At 49.3% G+C, this 19,110-nt stretch overlaps 2 protein-coding genes across 22 annotated transcripts in view; both read left to right on the top strand.

The window, feature by feature from the left end:
- The window catches only part of Camk2g (calcium/calmodulin dependent protein kinase II gamma), a 60,877-nt gene extending 53,114 nt beyond the window's left edge, over positions 1 to 7,763 (top strand). For 8 of the 18 annotated variants that reach the window (XM_031361970.1, XM_031361980.1, XM_031361974.1 and 5 more), the window contains 5 exons: positions 829 to 942; positions 2,919 to 2,994; positions 3,373 to 3,467; positions 4,871 to 5,115; positions 5,772 to 7,763. In XM_031361970.1, coding sequence (XP_031217830.1) covers positions 829 to 942; positions 2,919 to 2,994; positions 3,373 to 3,467; positions 4,871 to 5,103 — 518 coding nt within the window. In that variant the 3' untranslated portion in view covers positions 5,104 to 5,115; positions 5,772 to 7,763. Of the gene's footprint in view, positions 1 to 828; positions 943 to 2,918; positions 2,995 to 3,372; positions 3,476 to 4,870; positions 5,116 to 5,771 lie in introns of those variants that run through there. The other 10 variants (XM_031361987.1, XM_031361984.1, XM_031361986.1 and 7 more) reach the window with 3 other exon arrangements.
- Positions 7,764 to 7,994: 231 nt separating this feature from the next.
- On the top strand, positions 7,995 to 19,030 carry Ndst2 (N-deacetylase and N-sulfotransferase 2). Of its 4 annotated transcripts, XM_031361967.1 has the most exons (16): positions 7,996 to 8,415; positions 9,003 to 9,097; positions 12,013 to 12,052; positions 12,331 to 13,326; positions 13,585 to 13,672; positions 13,971 to 14,125; positions 14,324 to 14,509; positions 14,945 to 15,073; positions 15,200 to 15,382; positions 15,471 to 15,567; positions 16,802 to 16,925; positions 17,054 to 17,228; positions 17,431 to 17,601; positions 17,919 to 18,028; positions 18,188 to 18,290; positions 18,392 to 19,030. In XM_031361967.1, the coding sequence occupies exons 4-16, from the start codon at positions 12,412 to 12,414 to the stop codon at positions 18,515 to 18,517; spliced, it is 2,562 nt and encodes an 853-aa protein (XP_031217827.1). In that variant the 5' UTR covers positions 7,996 to 8,415; positions 9,003 to 9,097; positions 12,013 to 12,052; positions 12,331 to 12,411; the 3' UTR covers positions 18,518 to 19,030. The 4 variants fall into 4 exon arrangements, with proteins under 4 accessions (XP_031217826.1, XP_031217827.1, XP_031217825.1 ...); XM_031361966.1 differs by having other exon boundaries at positions 7,995 to 8,415; positions 12,013 to 13,326; positions 13,977 to 14,125; XM_031361965.1 differs by having other exon boundaries at positions 12,013 to 13,326.
- Positions 19,031 to 19,110: the final 80 nt, after the last annotated feature.

Below are 19,110 nucleotides of genomic sequence, written 5' to 3'. Positions count from 1 at the left end.
ACCTAACTGGCCATTCACCTCTCCCCTCAAAAAAAAAAAAAAAAAGAAAAAAAAGAAAAAGAAAGGAAAAAACAAAAACCCCAAGGACAGCCCCAGGTTAACTGGGATGAGTTGGCCACTCTAGCCTTGAGTTCTGGCCAAGAATGCTAGAATTTGAACTTATCTGGTGTCTGAAGCTACATTCAGCTGTCTTTGAAGGCCTATGATGATCACAAGCCTAAACTTGGGGCTGGCCAGGATGCCAGGAGGTATAATAAGGAGCATGGAGTCCAGACTCAGGGATCTGTTCTCCTGTTCTTTGGGTTGGCCCCTTGGAATTTCTGCCTATGCTTTCAATAAGTGACCTTCTGCTAGGCCATCAAAAAAAAACAGGATGTAGGGCAGCACCATATCCTTGGGAGCCAAAAACATGGAAAGTGTATACATATAAGTCAGTGTGAACTGTGCTCTCAGGGCTGCTGGGAGTGAGGTCAGATCAGTTTGATGCTGACAGAGTAAGAGTTCTTCACTGCTGGATTTGTGGCTTGATGGCCTAGCCCCTCTTGAATGTCTTATGTGGGAGCAGGGGTCCTTGTATAGTTGTTTTAATGCTCCTTTGGAAGCTGCAAGCCTAGATCCGCTCACCTTTGTAGTGTTCCCAGCCGGGAGGCCTCTCTGGCAGAGGCAGCTGAGTGGGATGTGGTCCAGTGTCCACAGCAGCCCCAGGCTTCACCTTGCCCCGGCTCTGCAGTGCCAGTGGCTTGGGTCCTGTCCGGCTTGCTCGCTCACCTGCCTTATTCTGTTTGTTTTGGCTGCTCTGCCTTGCCCTGCCCTGCCCTGGCTGGCTAGCTGCCCCGCTCCGCACTGGGAATGGCAGCTTGGTGCCTGAAGGACGGAGCCCCCGGGACAGAACAGCCCCCTCTGCAGGCATGCAGCCCCAGCCTTCTCTCTGCTCCTCAGCCAGTAAGTGTGAGGGAGGCACATTCTGGCTTCCAACTCCCTGGCTCTTCCTGAAGCCCCTCAGGGATTCCCCCAAGAGCAGTCTGCCTAGCCCAGCTGCCTGTTAGTCAGCTTTAGGGGCCTGGTGTCTGCCAGGGGCGGGGGCCTGCTGGAGGCACTAGTCCCAGGCAGGCCTGCATTTGGAGACCAGAGAAGAGAAGGGTGGGTGGGAAACCATGGTGTGGAAGCGGGGGCGTAGAAAACCACTGGGATGTGAAGCAGGCTTTGCTTTGACAACAGCCAGGAAGAACAATGAGAAGTCAGGTCCTTGAGGTGGGAATGGGGCAAGGGTACATTGTAACAGCCTGGGAATTGTGTTGGGGTATAGTGTTTTCTGTGGGTCAGCCATCTTAAGAGCATGGGCTCTGAATGAGACAGACCTGATTTTGAATCTTAGCTAAATGTGGTGATACACAGTTACAATCCTAGCACTCAGGAGCCTGAGACTGTAGCCTAAGGATCTCCATTTTGTTCTGGCCCAGTCTAGCTATACAGTGAGACCTGTCCCAAAAGGAAACATAAATTCCAACTATGCTACCTTTAAAAGTCTGTGAAGTGCCTTAGCTTCCAAGAGCTTCAGTTTCCTTATCTGTTATGTGGGGGTTGGTGAGGGGGTCCCCACTTCAGGCACAGTAGTAGCTGGCAGGGTTCCTGAGATTCATGTTTATGTCTATAGTTCTTTCTGTGTTAAAGGCACCTTTCTTGGTTTCTTTGCCCCACACTGTGTATCCTAAATCCAGTCTTCATCACCCATAGGACCCCAGTCAGGTCCTTCAGATAAATTTGATGGAACTCATAGGAAGTGTTGTGTAGACATACCTGCTTGTTTCTCTGGACAAAGGACAGAGCTTATCTCCCCTAAGCCCCTGCTTGTCCATTCAGGCTGCCCACCTGTCAGTGGTACCTCCTGGCTTCACCTTGAGCTGTGCTCCCCCCACCTCCCAGACACTCCTCTCAGCTGTGCTGGCTCAGCTATGTCATGCTGGTACTGTTCTAATGCTCACATTTGTCTGTCTTGCAGCCTCTTGCGCCTGTAAGGGAAGGCTTGTAGCCTGGACCAGCATGGGGCTCCAATTACAGTTAGGGTTAGCCTGAACTCAGCCCATGCTCACCTTACATTAGAGTCACCCTCTGCTAATAGTGGCTCTCTGTCTGAGTGTAGGATGTTACCATGTGCCCCTTGGGTAGGGAAGGAGGGTATCAGCCTACCTACCTCTCAGTCTTGCCTCGAGTTTCTATAGGAACATGTCCTGATGTGAGAACTGGTATAGGTTTCTAGTTTTTCTGAAGCTTATTCAAGGGCAGTGTAGCTCTTTCATGAGAGAAACTGTCAAAGCTGGCTTTTCCCTGAAAACCTTCATGGATGAGATGAGTGTTGTAAAAAGATCCAAGCATCAAACCTAGCTCTCTGTTCATCCTTTTGAAACTTCATCTCTAGGTTGATTTTGTTCTTAGGCAGACTAAGCTCTGATCCACTGACTAAGGGTTAGGGCTACAAGTGCAGGAGTTACTGCAGCCTGAATGAGCCCTTTCTGGTGTAAGAAGTGGTTAGAGACAGGGAACAGCCGTGTCTAGAGTTGCTAACCCTGCTAACACAGAGACTCTGACTAGAGGGAGGGTTAATGACATTACAGGCTCCTCAGCTGCTAAAAACACAAAATGTTTTCTGTAACCCGGTTGTTGATGGAGAGGTGGCAAAGGTCGCGGGTCCATAACTACTGGATGGGCTTAGAAAGGAGGTAGCCCTTAATTCTGCAGATGCCAAAAAAAAGAGGGTAGGGAGAAGGATGGGGCTTACTCCTCCTGCACAGGGCCTTAAAAGACAGGAGGGGGATGTCTTTGACAAAGATCACAAGGGATCCCTGAAGGACTGAGGAGGGCTCTTTTGCCCCTAGGGAAGTTGCACAGCAGTTAAATTGGTGGATTTTTCCTCCCAACAGTGCGAAAACAGGAGATCATTAAGATCACAGAGCAACTGATCGAAGCCATCAACAATGGGGACTTTGAGGCCTACACGTGAGTAAAGACTCATTGTCCTCAGATTGTCTCCCAAGTCCACCTCTATTTCCCAGTAAATGTCTCTGATCCTGTGGAAAGTGCAGTCTGGACCTTAATCCCTGTCCGAATCAAACCCTACGCACATAGGCTCGGATTCCTTCTAGGTAGACTCCCCACAACTGAGCCTGCCCTGTCATCCTGACTCTGTATGGGAGAGCAGGACTGCTAAGTGGCTCTGCAGGCAAACCCTCAAGAGTGTTGTCTTGTCAGCTGTAGCCCACAGCTGCTAACCTGCTGTGGGACAGACATAACTGATGAACAAGGCCTGTAATCCCATAGAGGCCTGACAGGCTGTGTTTTTACCCTCCACCCCACCCTCGGCCCTCTTTTCTGCAGGAAGATTTGTGACCCAGGCCTCACTTCCTTTGAGCCAGAAGCCCTTGGTAACCTCGTGGAGGGGATGGATTTCCATAAGTTTTACTTTGAGAATCGTGAGTGGGTTCGTGCTGCTGATAAACTCCTGCCTGCCCCTCTACCCCTGCCTCTGTCCCTACCCACCCTTTACCCTAGTTACCTCTCTTTGCCTTATCTGACCTTCCCGCTGCATCCTGCTCTGTTCGCTCGCTTCCTTGTGCCCTACTGGCTTTTAACTGGCACTGCTCAAGGGCTGAGTGCCCAATCACTTGGCAGCTGTATCAAGGCACTGTTGGTCATCACCATTAGGGTCAATGTATTTCTTTAAGCAGCACCTGTCTCCGAGACAGACTGTAAACTCTTCAAGATTAATTCAAGATGATCTCAGCAAGTAATAATGAAGATCTGTGTCTGCAGGGTTCACAGTAAAGGAAATTGCAAACAGGATAAGAATGTGTAAGCAAGTAACAGAGCAGTTATGGTGAACTGTGAGGTCAGAAATTGTGGCGAGGATGCCCTAGACATCGAGGGAGCCAAGAATCTGGATAGGGGAGGTCTATAAGCTCCTGGAAGTCCCAGACCGGAGTCATCACAACTTCCATCTCTACCTCTACTTTCCAAAACCCTCATTCTTCAGTTTTCCTTCCTCTTGTCCACTTTATCCTTGGTGTCTCCTGTTCTGCCCTGGGTTTATGTTGTAACTGTTTTCTCCCACTGACTGCGCATGTGATTTTTTTCCACACTGTAGCTGCCTTCGTAATCCCTTAGCTGTCTAAGTAATTCTAGCAGCCAGAGCAGCGTTTATCTTAGTTCTAAGGGAAGTGGGTCTCTTGCAGCCCCAGTAGTATTGGAATGAACTAAAGGGAATCTGAATGCAAGCATCTATATGCAAGGCATATGCTAAGAGTGGCAGTCCAGCTCCAGAGAACCCTGGGAACTTGGGGGAGATCCTGAGCTGGGTGCTTTGGGGATTTCAAACTTTGATGTTCTTTTTCTTTTTAAGTCACAAATTGATTTTGAATGTATTGCTTTTATGGTTCTTCTCTTCTAGCCTTAGCTAAGGGCAAAATAAGCTTAGGACTTTTAAACATCAACCTAACCAAGCAGAAATACCACAGGTTTTTATTAGAGCCACTTGGTCCTGAGTTTAAATATTGTATTTGATTTGAGTCTTCTTTTCCCTTCATATAGCGAAGAAAATATCAGTAAAGAAATACATTTCTCTTGCATGTAAAACCCCAGCATAATACCTGATGAAAAGAGTAGCTGCTAGTCTTGTCACCCACATTCTCTTCCTTTTGAATGAAACTAATGTAATGGAGGATCGTGGCCTCTGGGTGGTGGTGATGGGGGTGATGTTGGGGTACTTGGGAATTCTAGGAATGGCTGCTGGAGCTAGAGTCAAGAAGGTGCAGCCTAGCAGGAATATGTGAGTGTCCAAGCCTAATGCCTGCTACCTCCCCTTCCCTGCCCCCTGCAGTCCTGTCTAAGAACAGCAAGCCTATCCACACCACCATCCTAAACCCACACGTCCACGTGATTGGGGAGGACGCAGCTTGCATCGCCTATATCCGGCTCACTCAGTACATCGACGGGCAGGGTCGGCCTCGTACCAGTCAGTCAGAAGAGACCCGGGTGTGGCACCGCCGGGACGGCAAGTGGCTCAATGTCCACTACCACTGCTCAGGGGCCCCTGCCGCACCGCTACAGTGAGCTCAGCCACAGGTGCTCCTGGTGGGGGACAAGGGACTGGGAAAGGGAGAGATGGCTTGGGTAGCTGAGGTCAGAAGAGTAAGAGAGGGGTAGGAGGTAGCTCTCTAGGGAGAAGTATGGGCCCTCTCAGAGGGGTGGCACAGACTGGGCAACGTAGTTTTGATAAGCTGTGCTCTGTAATCAGACAGACTCCAGATTTGGTGCAAGCATTCTTCCCTTGCTAAGCCTTAGTTTCTTTAGTTATCAAAAGACTGGGAGTGTTGTTCCTGCCTCCATTCCAGGATGGATTGTAAGGATTAAGATATATATGTGGAAGAAAAAAAAAAGCCAGGTGGCCATGGCACAAGCCTTTGATCCCAGCACTTGGGAGGCAGAGGCAGGCGGATTTCTGAGTTCGAGGTCAGCCTGGTCTACAGAGTGAGTTCCAGCATAGCCAGGGCTACACAGAGAAACCCTGTCTCGAAAAAAAACAAACAAAAAAAGATACTATATGTAAAGCAGCGAGTAGGCATTCAAACGTGAGACAGTATTGTGTTTAAATATTAGCCTCTCCTGTTCCAGCCCATTCAAGGACTTAGCCAAGTGTGTGGTATACCAAAGTTGCATGAATTACCTGTGTTCTCAATGTCCTCTTCTGTTCTGTTGCTACCTCCTGTTCTGTTTGACAGGGGCATTAGGAGATTCCAGCTGAAGGTTGAACCTTCACAGCCAGTGACTCTGGAGGGCCTGAGTGACAGCGGCGGTCCTGTTCGTTTGAGGTTTAAAACAATTCAATTACAAAGCGGCAGCAGCCAATGCACGCCCCTGCATGCAGCCCTCCCGCCCGCCCTTCGTGTCTGTCTCTGCTGTACCGAGGTGTTTTTTACATTTAAGAAAAAAAAAAGAAAATAAGATTGTTTAAAAAAAAAATGGAATTCATACCATGATGCGTTTTAAAACAACTGATAGCCCTTGGGCTTGCAAGAAGGCAGGAGTTTGTGTGATGCTCATCCAGGCATGAACAGTGGGCTCACCCACCAGCACTGAAGAGGTGAGCTTGGCCTCAGGCCCCCATGGACTCAGGGGGACCAGGCAAGGACTCTTGACAGAGCTTTGGTCATGGACAGAGCCATGGTGTGGTTGTAGCCCCAGAGGTGGCCTGATCACCCCAGTTCTAGGAGTGAACTTCTACAGAACATGCATTGACACCTAGTATGAGAAAGAAGCAAACACCATGGCTGTTGAACCTACATGGGAGAGAGAATGCAGCGCTGCCAGCCTGCTGTGGAGGCAGCTGTGAGGCGTGGCTCGGGACTGAAGGCCTGGACTTTGCTGTACCGTTCCACTTAGTGTAGACAGGAAGAGAATTGGTGCTGCAGAAGTGTGTCAAAGCCGATGAGAAACCTCGTGTTAGTCTGACATGCACTTACTCATCCATTTCTAGAGGATGCACAATGCACGTGGGCCTGAGACGGAGGCCTGATTTCTGCAGGTGGGAAGGGGGAGGGATTGCTACTTTGTTTCCTGTTGGTTTTCCTGTTGTAACAAGGAGAGATCCAGACGTCTTTGGCCAGGGCTCCTTTTGCTATTTTTGGCAGTTCTGTTTGTGTGCTGATCTGGACCATCTTTGTCTTGTATTTTCATGGTGATGGTCCCCATGCTGACCCTCATCTGGGCCTGGGCCTTCTGCCAAGTGCCCCTGTGGGATGGGAGGAGTGAGGCAGTGGGATAAGAGTTGGTGGTAGTTTCTATGCATTCTGGCTGCCCTCTGGGCTGCCTCCCTTCTTCCCATGCTGCACGTCCATCTCTTCCCTGGGGTTTGAGACTGAACTGACTGCTTGGGTGAGAAATGTCCTCTTTAAAGAGGCTCTTTACTGACCAACTGAAGTATAGACTTTTTGCTGGACAATCTGCATGGGCATCACCCCCTCACCTGCATGTACCCAAAAAGGGGTCCAGAGCCAAGGCTCCTGCATTCATTGTCCCTCTCTGTGCTCAAGGAGTTCCATTCCAGGAAGAAAAGCTCTGTATCATAGGCAGATAACAGAGAAGATAACGGAGGAGCAGTTGGTCGGAGTCTTGGTTCCCTCCCACCAGACAGCTGCATATTATCTGCATTTTGGGAGGGAAAGGTAGGTAGATTTCAGCTCCTTGGATAACCTTCAGGAGGCACAGGAGCTGGAAAAAGAGACAGAACTACAGAGTTTGGAGCCAGCTGAGAAGAGAACAAACTCAAAGGTGCTGGTGCTTGAATTTAGCCAGGCTCCTCAAGCACCTCGTGCATGCCTCAGACCCTGGACCCTAGTCCCTTCCTGCCCTGCAGCCTGCAGTGCCAGCCGACAGATACCTTCACCACAGGGTTTGGTTTTGCTGGCTTGAAGACAACAAATGGTCTTAGAGCTCATTGAGACCCATAGCTTCATATGGCTGCTCCAGCCCCCACTTCTTAGCATTCTTACTCCACTTCTGGGGCTAATGTCAGCATCTATAGACTATTAATAGACTATTTAAAAAAACAAACCACCTTTTAAACAGGAAATGGAAGGCATTTGATGCAGAACTTTTGCATGATGACATAGAAATAATTTAAAATAGTGTTTGTTCTGAATGTTGGTAGTCCCTTCATAGCTTTGTTACAATGAAACCTTGAAGATATTTAATAAAATAACCTTTAAACAGTCCATTGTGTTATTGCTGTTGGAGGCTCGTAGCCATGGGCTTGGATTTTAGTAGCCTTGCGTGACAAGGAGACAAATACCTTTTTCCCATTCCCTTGGGGAGAAAGGAAGAAAACTTCTCATAAACTCAGCCTGGGCTGTTGAATTGGGGGTAGCAGGGAGGAAGTGGCCTCTTAAGCGGTGGGCCGTGCCTTCGCCCCGCCCCAGTCGGAGGTGGCCCCGCCCTTGGTACGCGGGCGCCCTCCTCCTCCGCGGGGCTGAGTGGACAGGCCTGGGCCCTGGGCCCGCCCCGACGCTCCGCAGACTGTGCCACCCGGCGTGGAGGACGGGGTCCGCTCCGGTGGGCCGAGCGCGAGGCCGGAGTCCTGGGAGGCTGCGGCTGGGCTGAGCACTGCGGAGGGCCGTTGGTTTATCCCAGATCCCGGTCGCGCGGCGGCCAGGCTCGTGGGGCGCGCGGACCGAAGCGGGCACCAGGAGCCGCAGCGCGCCGCCTTCCCCTGGTGGGAGCGGTACTTGGGCCCGACTGCCGCGGAGCGTTCGCTCGGAGATGGCGGAGCCGCCGCGACGCGGCCCGAGGCCCCGCGAGCAGGGAAGCCGGGCGGCCCCGGGACGCGGCGGGGCCCGGGGACAGCGGGGACGCCGCCCACTCCATCGGGTGAGCCATCCTTGAGATCAGCCTCCCGTCCACGGTCGCCCTCAATTTTCCCCATCAGATTTCCCGCGCGTGTCGCCACCGAAACCACCCGCAGGGTGGTCCTGGGCGACCACCCATCTGGCCCTGTGCACCCCTGCCCGGTGTCCCAGCCGCTGGCCTCCCCTCAGTTGCCTCACTCCGGTCACTCCACCCGGGTCACACAGGTTCTTCCAGCCGGTTCCTGTCTGGATGTCAACTCTCGGCCGCACCCATGCCCCTTTTCCTCCAGCTCCCCCACCTGTGGGCTCCCCGTTTCTTAGGCGAGCCCATAGTTCCCGCAGGAGGGTCCCTCTGTCCTCAAGGTCAGGTCCTTCTCCCACAGCATGGGCTCTGTTGTTTATCCAGTGGTGGGCCCACACCTCCAGCTCACCCTGACCCTGTCTTTGCTGCCCACTTTGGCTGACGACCCTTCGGTTTCTCCTTCCTCAGAAACTTTCCACTGCCACACCATGTTCTTCCTCCAACATTAGTCATCCCACTGCCCCACCACCACCACCACCAAAAGTTCTCACATGATCCCCTCTCTAAATCTCACCGGCTTCCTCTAGGTATGAAGCTAAAATACAGTGGTTACAACACAGGAGTTTGACAGACCTGACCTTTGAATCCCAGTTCATCCACAAACGGGGCTTTGTAATCTTGGGTAAGTTACTAAACTTCTCTGGGCCTGAAATTAGGCGTGTGTAAAATGAAACTAATACTAGTTATGTGTGTTTTCACAACTCTTAGAGCTGGCATTAATTGCAGGTGCTTCTTGATTTACTGATAAACCTTTAAGATATCCTAAATTAAATTGCAGATAGTACATCTAACCTACTGACCACAAGAGCTTATCAACGCCCTCTGCTCTGTGACGCCAGTTACTTAACCTGATTGTGTGGCTGAGTAGGCACTTGCAGTGTCTCAAATGAAAAATATTGTTGGGGCTGGAGAGGTGGTGGTTCAGAGCACTGGCTGCTCTTCCAAAGGTCCTGAGTTCAGGTTTCAGCACCCAAATGGCGGCTCACAATCTTATGGTGCCTTCTGGTGTGCAGATGGACATGTAGGCAAAGGACCTATATACATAAAATGCATAAGTAAAAATAAACCTAAAAAAAAAAAGCATTGTGTCTATAAATCCACTACCTTAGAAAAGGATTAAAATTCTAGGGCCTGGGGTTGTAACTCCTGGTAAAGCATTTGCCTAGCATGTGCAAGACCATGTATTCCATCACCGCCACTGAAAACCAAAACTCAAAACCATTTGAAGTACACTTTATACTAAATGTTTATCATTTGCACATTGATTTTGTTGCTGGTGGTGGTTTGGTTTGGTTTTTTTTAAGGAAGTGCTTCTCCATGTAGCCCTGGCTGTCTTGGAACTCATCCTGTAGACCAGACTGGCGCCAAACTCAGAAATTGCCCTGCCTCTGCCTCCCAAGTGCTGGGATTAAAAGCGTGCATCATTACAGCCCAGCTTCGTTTGCAGGTTGTAATAAGCCAGAGTCAGGTCTGTCTGTATATGCAAAGCTCTTAGAAGAATGTCCAACAAGTTGCAAGCACTCTGTATATACTATTATTAAACCAGTGATACATGTGAGGTTTAGCTTACTTTCCGTGAATTCTCACTGCTGTTTTCCCTGTTAGAATTCAGCTGTTCCTGCCAGGCAGTGGTGGTGCATGCCTTTAATCCCACACTCAGAAGACGGAGGCAGGCAGAATTCGAGGCTAGCCTGATCTATATAGTAGCCAGGGCTACACAAAGAAATCCTGTCTATAAAAACAAACAAAAGAATTCAGTTCTTTCCATGATCTACACCTCTTCCTCCTACTGCTACTCCCCTGTCTCCTCATCTCCCTCTCTCAGCCATTGCACTGAGAGCCTCACACACTATAAACATGGGCTTTGCTTCTAAACTGAGACTCCAGCTCCATCACAGGTTTCCTTTTAATTTATTTTTATTTCGGGTGTATCATGTTTTGCCTGCATGTATGTCTGTGTCAGATCCCCTGGAACTGGAGTTACAGATTACTATGGCCTACCATGTTAGTGCTGGGAATTGAACCCAGGTCCTCTGGAAGAGCAGCCAGTGCTCTTAACCTCTGAGCCATCTCTTCAGTCCCCATCAATTTTTATTCTGTCTTAGAGCAGGATTGCCAGCTACTGACCTTTCTGAGATTGACTAAAATAAAAAGGGACTGTAAACTTGCAGCAGTCTTATTTGAGAAAAAGAAACTGTCAGGCTAAGATTTCCTTAAAGCTGTTTTCTGGTCATCTGACCCTCAAGTCACTTTCTGTTCCTAGATCTTGTCCCTCATGTTCCTCCGGTCTGTTGCCCAGCAGCTCCTGTGCTGTTCTGGAATGAGGAGATAGTAGCGCCTCAGTTAATTTAGGGAGGAGAAGCAAAAGGGAGAGACTCTGGATTCAGCTTTCTGGCTAGGTGCTGGTGATGACATGCCCTGCCCCGGGTGTGCGTTTTCTCTTCTCTGCTGATTCTGCTGGTGGTGGAGAGAGAGTATGGGGTAATTTTTTACAAATATTGGAAAGGAAAGCCTCCCAAGTTCTAGGCTGAGGAGCTAATAGTATGCTTGTCTCTCATCGTTCCTTAAGTCCCCCCACTGTAGCGTGCACATGACTGCAAGTTCGTTAGTACTGTTGGCTGTGGTAATGGATGTGATTGTCATAGGAGATTAAGACTCAGGAAGTTTCTCCTATCTGAGGTTTCGTTGGATCATGAGACTTCTAAGATGTGACATCCACTTGTTGTCAAGAGCCCACCAGAGCTCCCACTCATTGGTGGACCTCTCAGACACAGGATGGGAATTTCTTTCACCCTCCTGGCTGTTTGGTCTCTGTGGATAGACTCTTTCATAACTTGAGTTACTGCCCCAGCTTGAACACAGGGGAATTTGGACATTACCTAAGAAAGTGAAGCCAAGGTATGGGATCCAACTTATATTCTTCTAAATAAGCTTTACTCTTTTCTAAAGAACAAAGTGTGTAGGCTAGGGAGAGGACTTTGTAGGGAAAGTGCCTGTTGTGCAAGCACAAGGGTGTGGGTTTAGATTCCCAGTTCCCATGAAAACCCATACATCCCCAGCATGGAGAAGTGAGACCAGGGGCTTGCTAGCCAGCCATTCTAACTGGAGCAGAGAGCATCAGGTTCAGTGAGAGACAGTCTCGAAGGCATGAGAGCAGTAAAGGAGGACACTGATACTGGCCTCTGGCTCTATATGCGCGCGTGTGCGCGTCCACACACACACACACATACACACACACACAGAAGAGATTATTACATAGACATGGGGTAAGAGTTGGGACAAGGAGAATGGCTAATGACAGACTTTCTTTTTGTTGTTGTTTTGTTTTTTGGTTTTGGTTTTTTTGAGACAGGATTTCTCTGTGTAGCCCTGGCTGTCCTGGAACTCACTGTGTAGACCAGGCTGGCCTCAAACTCAGAAATCCGCCTGCCTCTGCCTCCCAAGTGCTGGGATTAAAGGCGGCACCACTACCACCGCCCGGCTTTAATGACAGACTTTCAAAGGAAGAAGTAACCCGCCAATGTCTCTGCTTTACAGATTGTAAGGGCCTGGCTTGTGGACTTCACTGCCGTCCGATGTAAGAACCTCCACTGGGGCTGAGGGAGCTCAAGTTTAAGCATGAGGCATGGGCCAGGGGCCATGGTGACCTGAGACCCGTGGATTCTGTCCAGTACACCCTGTTGCTCCTTCTGCCTCCCCTCTCCTGTATTGAAAGCGTTTGCATTCATCTCATCAGGGAACTGACCCTAAGAGAATTTCTTCCCCTGCTGAGACAGTTCCAGTCCACAGAACTCATCCTTCCCATCTCCTGAGGTGGTCCCTATCCCTCCTTCCCTTCTTCTCGCCATGCTCCAGCTGTGGAAGGTGGTACGCCCTGCTCGGCAACTGGAACTGCACCGCCTCATACTGCTGCTGATTGGTTTCAGTCTTGTCTCCATGGGATTCCTGGCTTACTACGTGTCCACCAGCCCCAAGGCCAAGGAACCCTTGCCTCTGCCCTTGGGAGACTGTAGTAGCAGTGGGGCAGCTGGCCCTGGCCCTGCAAGGCCACCAGTCCCACCTCGGCCCCCAAGGCCTCCAGAAACAACTCGAACAGAACCTGTGGTCCTTGTGTTTGTGGAAAGTGCGTACTCACAACTGGGGCAGGAGATTGTGGCCATCTTGGAGTCTAGTCGCTTTCGTTACAGCACAGAGCTAGCACCTGGCCGAGGGGATATGCCCACATTGACTGATCATACTCATGGCCGCTATGTCTTAGTCATCTATGAGAACCTTCTAAAGTATGTCAACTTGGATGCCTGGAGTCGAGAACTGCTAGACCGGTACTGTGTGGAGTATGGTGTGGGCATTATTGGCTTTTTCCGAGCCCATGAGCATAGCCTACTGAGTGCCCAACTTAAGGGCTTTCCCCTTTTCCTACACTCAAACTTGGGGCTCCGGGACTACCAAGTGAATCCTTCTGCTCCTCTTCTACATCTCACCCGCCCTAGCCGCTTGGAGCCAGGACCACTGCCTGGTGATGACTGGACCATCTTCCAGTCCAACCACAGCACCTATGAGCCTGTGCTTATTGCCAGCCATCGGCCAGCTGAGCTTTCTATGCCGGGACCAGTTCTTCGGCGAGCCCGGCTCCCCACCGTGGTGCAGGACTTAGGGCTTCATGATGGCATACAGCGGGTGCTGTTTGGCCATGGCCTTTCTTTTTGGCTTCACAAACTTGTTTTTGTTGATGCTGTTGCATACCTCACTGGAAAGCGCCTCTGCCTGGACCTTGACCGCTACATCTTAGTAGACATTGATGACATCTTTGTGGGCAAAGAAGGTACTCGCATGAAGGTGGCTGATGTTGAGGTCAGTTTGTTTTGGTTTTTGGTTTTTTTGGTTTTTGGGTTTTTGGTTTGGTTTGGTTTTTGGTTTTTTTGTTTTTCTTTCTCCTGTTTATTTTGCTAGGAAATTTACCACCTCTGGCTGTCAGATTACCCGCATTGATTCTGAGATGGGCATAGATACATTCTCTACTTTTTATAGTTGGGAAGAAAGCTACTTACTATATATTTCTCAGTCAATCTGTTTTCTCCTGATTTGGCATTTTTCTACTATTTCTTCCAGGCTTTGTTGACCACTCAGAACAAACTCAGGACCTTAGTCCCCAACTTCACCTTCAACCTGGGCTTCTCGGGCAAGTTCTATCATACTGGTGAGTTCATCCCCCTGTTCTGATCCATTGTAGTTTGATCTGTCTCTTTAGTATTGTCCCTGGACACACAATTTGGAGAAAGGGACAAAGTTTAGGGACATATTTCAGTGATGAGCTAGTGATGGACTGGGATTAGCATAGGTGGCTGAAGACCACTCAGGCAGTGGAGCAAACAGAAAACCTCAGGCCCTAGGCAGGAGTCAGTAATATCTGAAGGATGGAAAATGGTCAGAGTTGTTAGAAAATGAAGGGCATAGGGGCTGCCTGGCTGTGAGCAGCAGTCAGTGTGTGGTCCTAGGGACAGAAGAGGAGGATGCAGGCGATGACATGCTGCTGAAGCACCGCAGAGAGTTTTGGTGGTTCCCTCACATGTGGAGTCACATGCAGCCACACCTCTTCCACAACCGCTCTGTGCTGGCCGATCAGATGAGGCTCAACAAACAGTTTGCTTTGGTGAGACTCTTGAATATCCTTCCTGTACTTTCTCCCAGACATAATGTTTCCTTTTGAACACCCTTTCCCCCTGGCCCCCCACTGTGGATACCTGTATCTACCCTTTCCAGTTTTCTTTCTTTGGAGGCATCCCCACCCTCTTTACCCTCTACTCCCCAAACTTCACCAGGTCCTGGTGAGAGTCTATGCCATTCCCAGGAGCATGGGATTCCTACGGATCTGGGGTATGCTGTGGCCCCCCACCACTCTGGCGTGTACCCCATCCACACCCAGCTCTATGAGGCCTGGAAGTCTGTATGGGGCATCCAGGTGACCAGCACTGAGGAGTACCCCCATCTGCGCCCTGCTCGCTACCGCCGTGGCTTCATTCACAATGGCATCATGGTGAGGGATTCCCACTACACAGTTCCCACTACAAATCAAAGTCTGACATTTAGACAGCCTTCAAACTGGATTGATTTGTGGCTTGTCATCTGCCAGCCCAAGGTATCCACAAAATATGATAATGTATACAGTAAAAAAATTTTTACCTGCATGCTGTAAGAGGGCATCCGATACCACTATAAATGGTTGTGAGCCACCGTGTGGCTGCTGGGGATTGAACTCAGAACCTCTGGAAGAGCAGGCAATTAATGCAGTGCTCATAACTGCTGAGCCATTTCTCCAGCCCCGAATATAGTAAATTTTCTTACTATAACTTCAAACCAGGCCTCTCTGAACCCAGGGAACTCCAGTGCATCCTAATGTTGGTCCTTATCTGCTCTCCATCTTACCTGTCACATCTCGTCTATCCCTGTATCTATCTTCTTTTCCTCTCAGGTGCTCCCCCGGCAAACATGTGGCCTCTTCACTCACACGATCTTCTATAATGAGTATCCTGGAGGCTCTCGTGAACTAGATCGAAGCATCCGAGGTGGAGAGCTCTTTCTGACAGTGCTGCTTAATCCGGTAAGGTGACAAAAGGGAACCAGAAGACTGGAAAGCCAAAGTGTTGTCAAGCCAGCGCCTTTGTGCACCAAAGCTGGTCCTGAGATAGGGGCTCTCTAAGTCTCACAGGCAGGCATCCTCTTGCAGATCAGTGTCTTTATGACCCACCTGTCAAACTATGGAAATGACCGGCTGGGCCTGTACACCTTTGAGAGCCTGGTGCGCTTCCTCCAGTGCTGGACACGACTGCGCCTACAGACCCTTCCTCCTGTCCCTCTTGCACAAAAGTACTTTGAACTTTTTCCTCAGGAACGAAGCCCCCTGTGGCAGGTAAGTATGGCGCTCAGGCTGACCTGATCTGAATGGGGGTCAGGGTTTGCAAGATTAGTCCTTATCAGATTCGTGGCCTAACCTTCAGAATCCCTGTGATGACAAGAGGCACAAAGATATCTGGTCCAAGGAGAAAACCTGTGATCGACTCCCCAAGTTCCTCATTGTGGGACCACAGAAGACAGGTAAATTATTCATAGCCAATCTATCTTATACTGCCTTCTCATTCCTACTTCTCATTAATCAAGTCTCTTGAGAAAAGGATTCTTTTTTTTTTTTTCTTTTTTTAGTTTTCCGAGACAGGGTTTCTCTGTAGCTCTGGCTGTCCTGGAACTCACGCTGTAGACCAGGCTGGCCTTGAACTCAGAAATTCACCTGCCTCTGCCTCCCAAGTGCTGGGATTAAAGGCATGCGCCACTACTGCCCGGCTTCATTTTTTAAAAAAATTATATTTATTTAGTGTGTTTGCATGCATGTGTATACACATGTGCAGGACAGTTTAAGGGAATCAGTTATTTTAACTGTTTTGTTTTGTTTGGGTTTTGGTTTTCTTGGGTTTTCTGTATAGTTTTGGCTATCCTGGAACTCTTCTGTAGACCAGGCTGGCCTCAAACTCCCAGAGATCTCTGCCTGCCTCTGACTCCCAAGTGCTGGGATTAAAGGTGTACACTACAATTTTTTTTTTAATTTTGTGGTTTTTATTTGTTTAGTTTTTGAAACAGGGTCTCGTTAGTCAAGCCAAACCTAATCCTCTGATCTCTTTGCTTCAATTTTCCAAGTGTAGGAATTATATTTATAAACCACTATACCTGGTTCCATCTGCAGAGTTTAAAAGATAGATAGATAGAGGCTGGGGTGTTTGCTGATCACGTACAGAGCCCTGGATTCAGCCTCATCATAAAGCCAGTATAGTAGAGCAGGTAGGGTCAGAAGGTCTCACTTGCTGTACAGGGCCAACCTAGGCTGCATAAGATCCTGTCTCAAAGATCAATTAGACAACAAGACTTGGTTGAAAAGGCTTGTTATCCCAGCAGTTTGGGCGGTAGAGACAGGAGAGTGTCAGCTTCAGTCCCTGCCTTGCTACCAGAGAATATTCAAGGATGCCTGGGCAATTTAGTAAGACCTAATCTCAAAATAAAAGCAAAGAGGTCAGAGGCCACAGCTCTATGCATCCACCATTTTTAAAGGCCTGGACTCAGTCCTGAGTGCTGGGGAGGGGAGTCTACAAGCGGTTCTGATAAGGTGGAGGGTGAAAGGTGCTGACCCCACCCTGGGCCTCTCTCAGGCTTTCTTTCTCCCCCTTTGCTTTAGCTGAAGGGAATTTTACAACCCACAAGTGAGTATTTTCTTACTTCCTTCAAACTCATGCTGTTCAGCTGGCTGCTATCCTGAATAGGCTGGTCTTTCTCTTCCCTACAGGCACCACGGCTGTTCACTTCTTCCTGAGCCTGCACCCAGCTGTGACGAGCAGCTTCCCTAGCCCCAGCACCTTTGAGGAAATTCAGTTCTTCAATGGCCCTAATTACCACAAGGGTATCGACTGGTGAGACTGGGTCCCCTTGTGTGTTCCTCAGAGCAGTACTGCCTTCTCCAAAAGATAACCAGCTTCTGCCAGCTCACAAAAGACTGGGCTTGCCGCTAAGACCTTCTCTTTTCTGTGCTACTCTGTAGGTATATGGACTTCTTCCCTGTTCCTTCCAATGCTAGCACTGACTTCCTGTTTGAAAAAAGTGCCACCTACTTTGACTCAGAGGTTGTACCACGGCGGGGAGCTGCCCTTCTGCCAAGAGCTAAGATCATCACTGTACTCATCAACCCTGCTGACAGGGCCTACTCCTGGTACCAGGTTGGTCTGATGTGAGGGACACGTTAGGCCTTCAGGAAGAGGTGGAGAAGGTAGTTCCTACTAGAAACACAGAAAGGAGTGAGAGTCGGGAAACTAAAGTAGTCCTTTAAGGAGGGGTAGTGATGCTGCTGTCACCAGACAAGAATATGGCCAGAACCACCATTAAATCGGCACCTGGCCCTTTTTATCCTCTGTCCTGCAGCACCAGAGAGCACATGGAGACCCTGTGGCTCTGAACTATACCTTCTACCAAGTGATTTCAGCTTCCTCTCAGGCCCCTCTGCTACTTCGCTCCTTGCAGAGCCGTTGTCTCGTTCCTGGCTACTATTCTACTCATCTCCAACGCTGGCTGACTTACTATCCCTCTGGACAGGTACAGTCTCACAAAAGCCCTTATTAGGGTACCCCTTCCCTTCATCCCAGTCTTCTTAAGAACTGAGAGGGAGCCAGGCAGTGGTGGCACATGCCTTTAATCCCAGCAATTGGGAGGCAGAGGCAGGCAGATTTCTTAGTTCAAGGCCAGCCTGGTCTACAGAGTAAGTTCCAGGACAGCCAGGGCTACACAGAGAAAACCTGTCTCAAAAAAATAAATAAATAAATAAAATAAAATAAATTAATAAATAAAAAATTAAAGATAAAAAAATTAAAAATAAAAAGAATTGAGAGGGAATCATATTTCTGTCCCTTCAGTTGCTGATTATGGATGGGCAGGAACTTCGTGTCAACCCAGCAGCCTCAATGGAGATCATCCAGAAGTTCCTGGGTATCACCCCCTTTCTGAACTACACGAGGACCCTCAGGTGGGAGAGCATAAGCCAAGGGAAAGAAGGTTTTATGGGGAAAGGGAAAGAGGTTCTGTTTGGAAGAGACATGTCTTCCTGTGGGCTAGGAGGGTAGGTGTACTTGTGGGGTTGAATTTCCCTTCTCCTTGACACCTAATGGCCTGTTCCTTTGAGTAGGTTTGATGAAGATAAAGGATTTTGGTGCCAGGGGCTTGAAGGTGGTAAGACTCGCTGTCTTGGGAGAAGCAAAGGCCGGAGGTACCCAGACATGGACATGGAGGTAAGTGGAACCTGGGTTACAGCTGCCACTCCACCTTCAGGGTGTGACCTTGCTGTACCTTTTACTGTTTGTTTCTCCTCTCACTTTTTTTCTCCCATCAGTCTCGCCTTTTCCTTACGGACTTTTTCCGGAACCATAACTTGGAACTATCAAAGCTGTTGAGTCGGCTTGGCCAGCCAGCCCCCTTGTGGCTTCGGGAAGAATTGCAGCATTCCAGTGTGGGCTGATGCCCCCCAGTCTTTCCATACCAGCAGAAAGCCTGCTAACTTCACTGAGGGGCAAGCCTTAGAGCAGAGCCCACAGGGGGATTAACGTGGCCTGGCCCCTTACCCCTCTACCTCAGTGGTCCCCCAAGATTGGAATGGCTGAAAAGGGAGGGGCATCCATCTCTTTCCCATAGTTGTAGGGCCTAATAAAGGGGCTCCCTTGGTACCCCACATGGTACTAGGTACCTTTGACCTATGAACCTGGGAGATGAGGAAGAGAGGGTCCAGGGAAGGGGTAGAAGAATGTATTCAATGGTTCCCCTCCTCATCCCCAGCAATCTTTCTGTCAATGCCTACGCATCAGAGGGCCCTTTGCTATGGCCCCTTTAGTCAAGACAGTGGGATCTACCTGTGGCCTGGCCTCTCTAGTGTCATTCATATTGAATGGGGATGAGGTCAGACAGTTGCTCATAGAGCCATATATGAGCCCTAGCTGTGGGCTAGAAATGTCCTTAATAAACTTCCTTATTTTTCTGTTTTGTCTGCTTCATTGCAGTGGGGGGAAAAACAAACAAACCCTAGACTACAGCAGATATCAGCTGTCTTTCCACAGC

The sequence above is a fragment of the Mastomys coucha genome, unplaced genomic scaffold, assembly GCF_008632895.1.
Source record: "Mastomys coucha isolate ucsf_1 unplaced genomic scaffold, UCSF_Mcou_1 pScaffold9, whole genome shotgun sequence".
NCBI lineage: Eukaryota > Metazoa > Chordata > Mammalia > Rodentia > Muridae > Mastomys > Mastomys coucha.
Note: the sequence above shows the minus strand (reverse complement) of the source record. Positions and strands in the feature narration are given on the sequence as shown.

What these genes read in the sequence shown, in the direction of transcription:
- Ndst2 (XM_031361965.1), top strand. Translation starts at nt 12,322, where the DNA reads ATGCTCCAGCTGTGGAAGGTGGTACGCCCTGCTCGGCAACTGGAACTG. An exon ending in TCAACAAACAGTTTGCTTTG is followed by an intron (nt 14,126 to 14,323) that starts GTGAGACTCTTG and finishes TGCCATTCCCAG; the next exon opens with GAGCATGGGATTCCTACGGA. An exon ending in TCATTCACAATGGCATCATG is followed by an intron (nt 14,510 to 14,944) that starts GTGAGGGATTCC and finishes TTTTCCTCTCAG; the next exon opens with GTGCTCCCCCGGCAAACATG.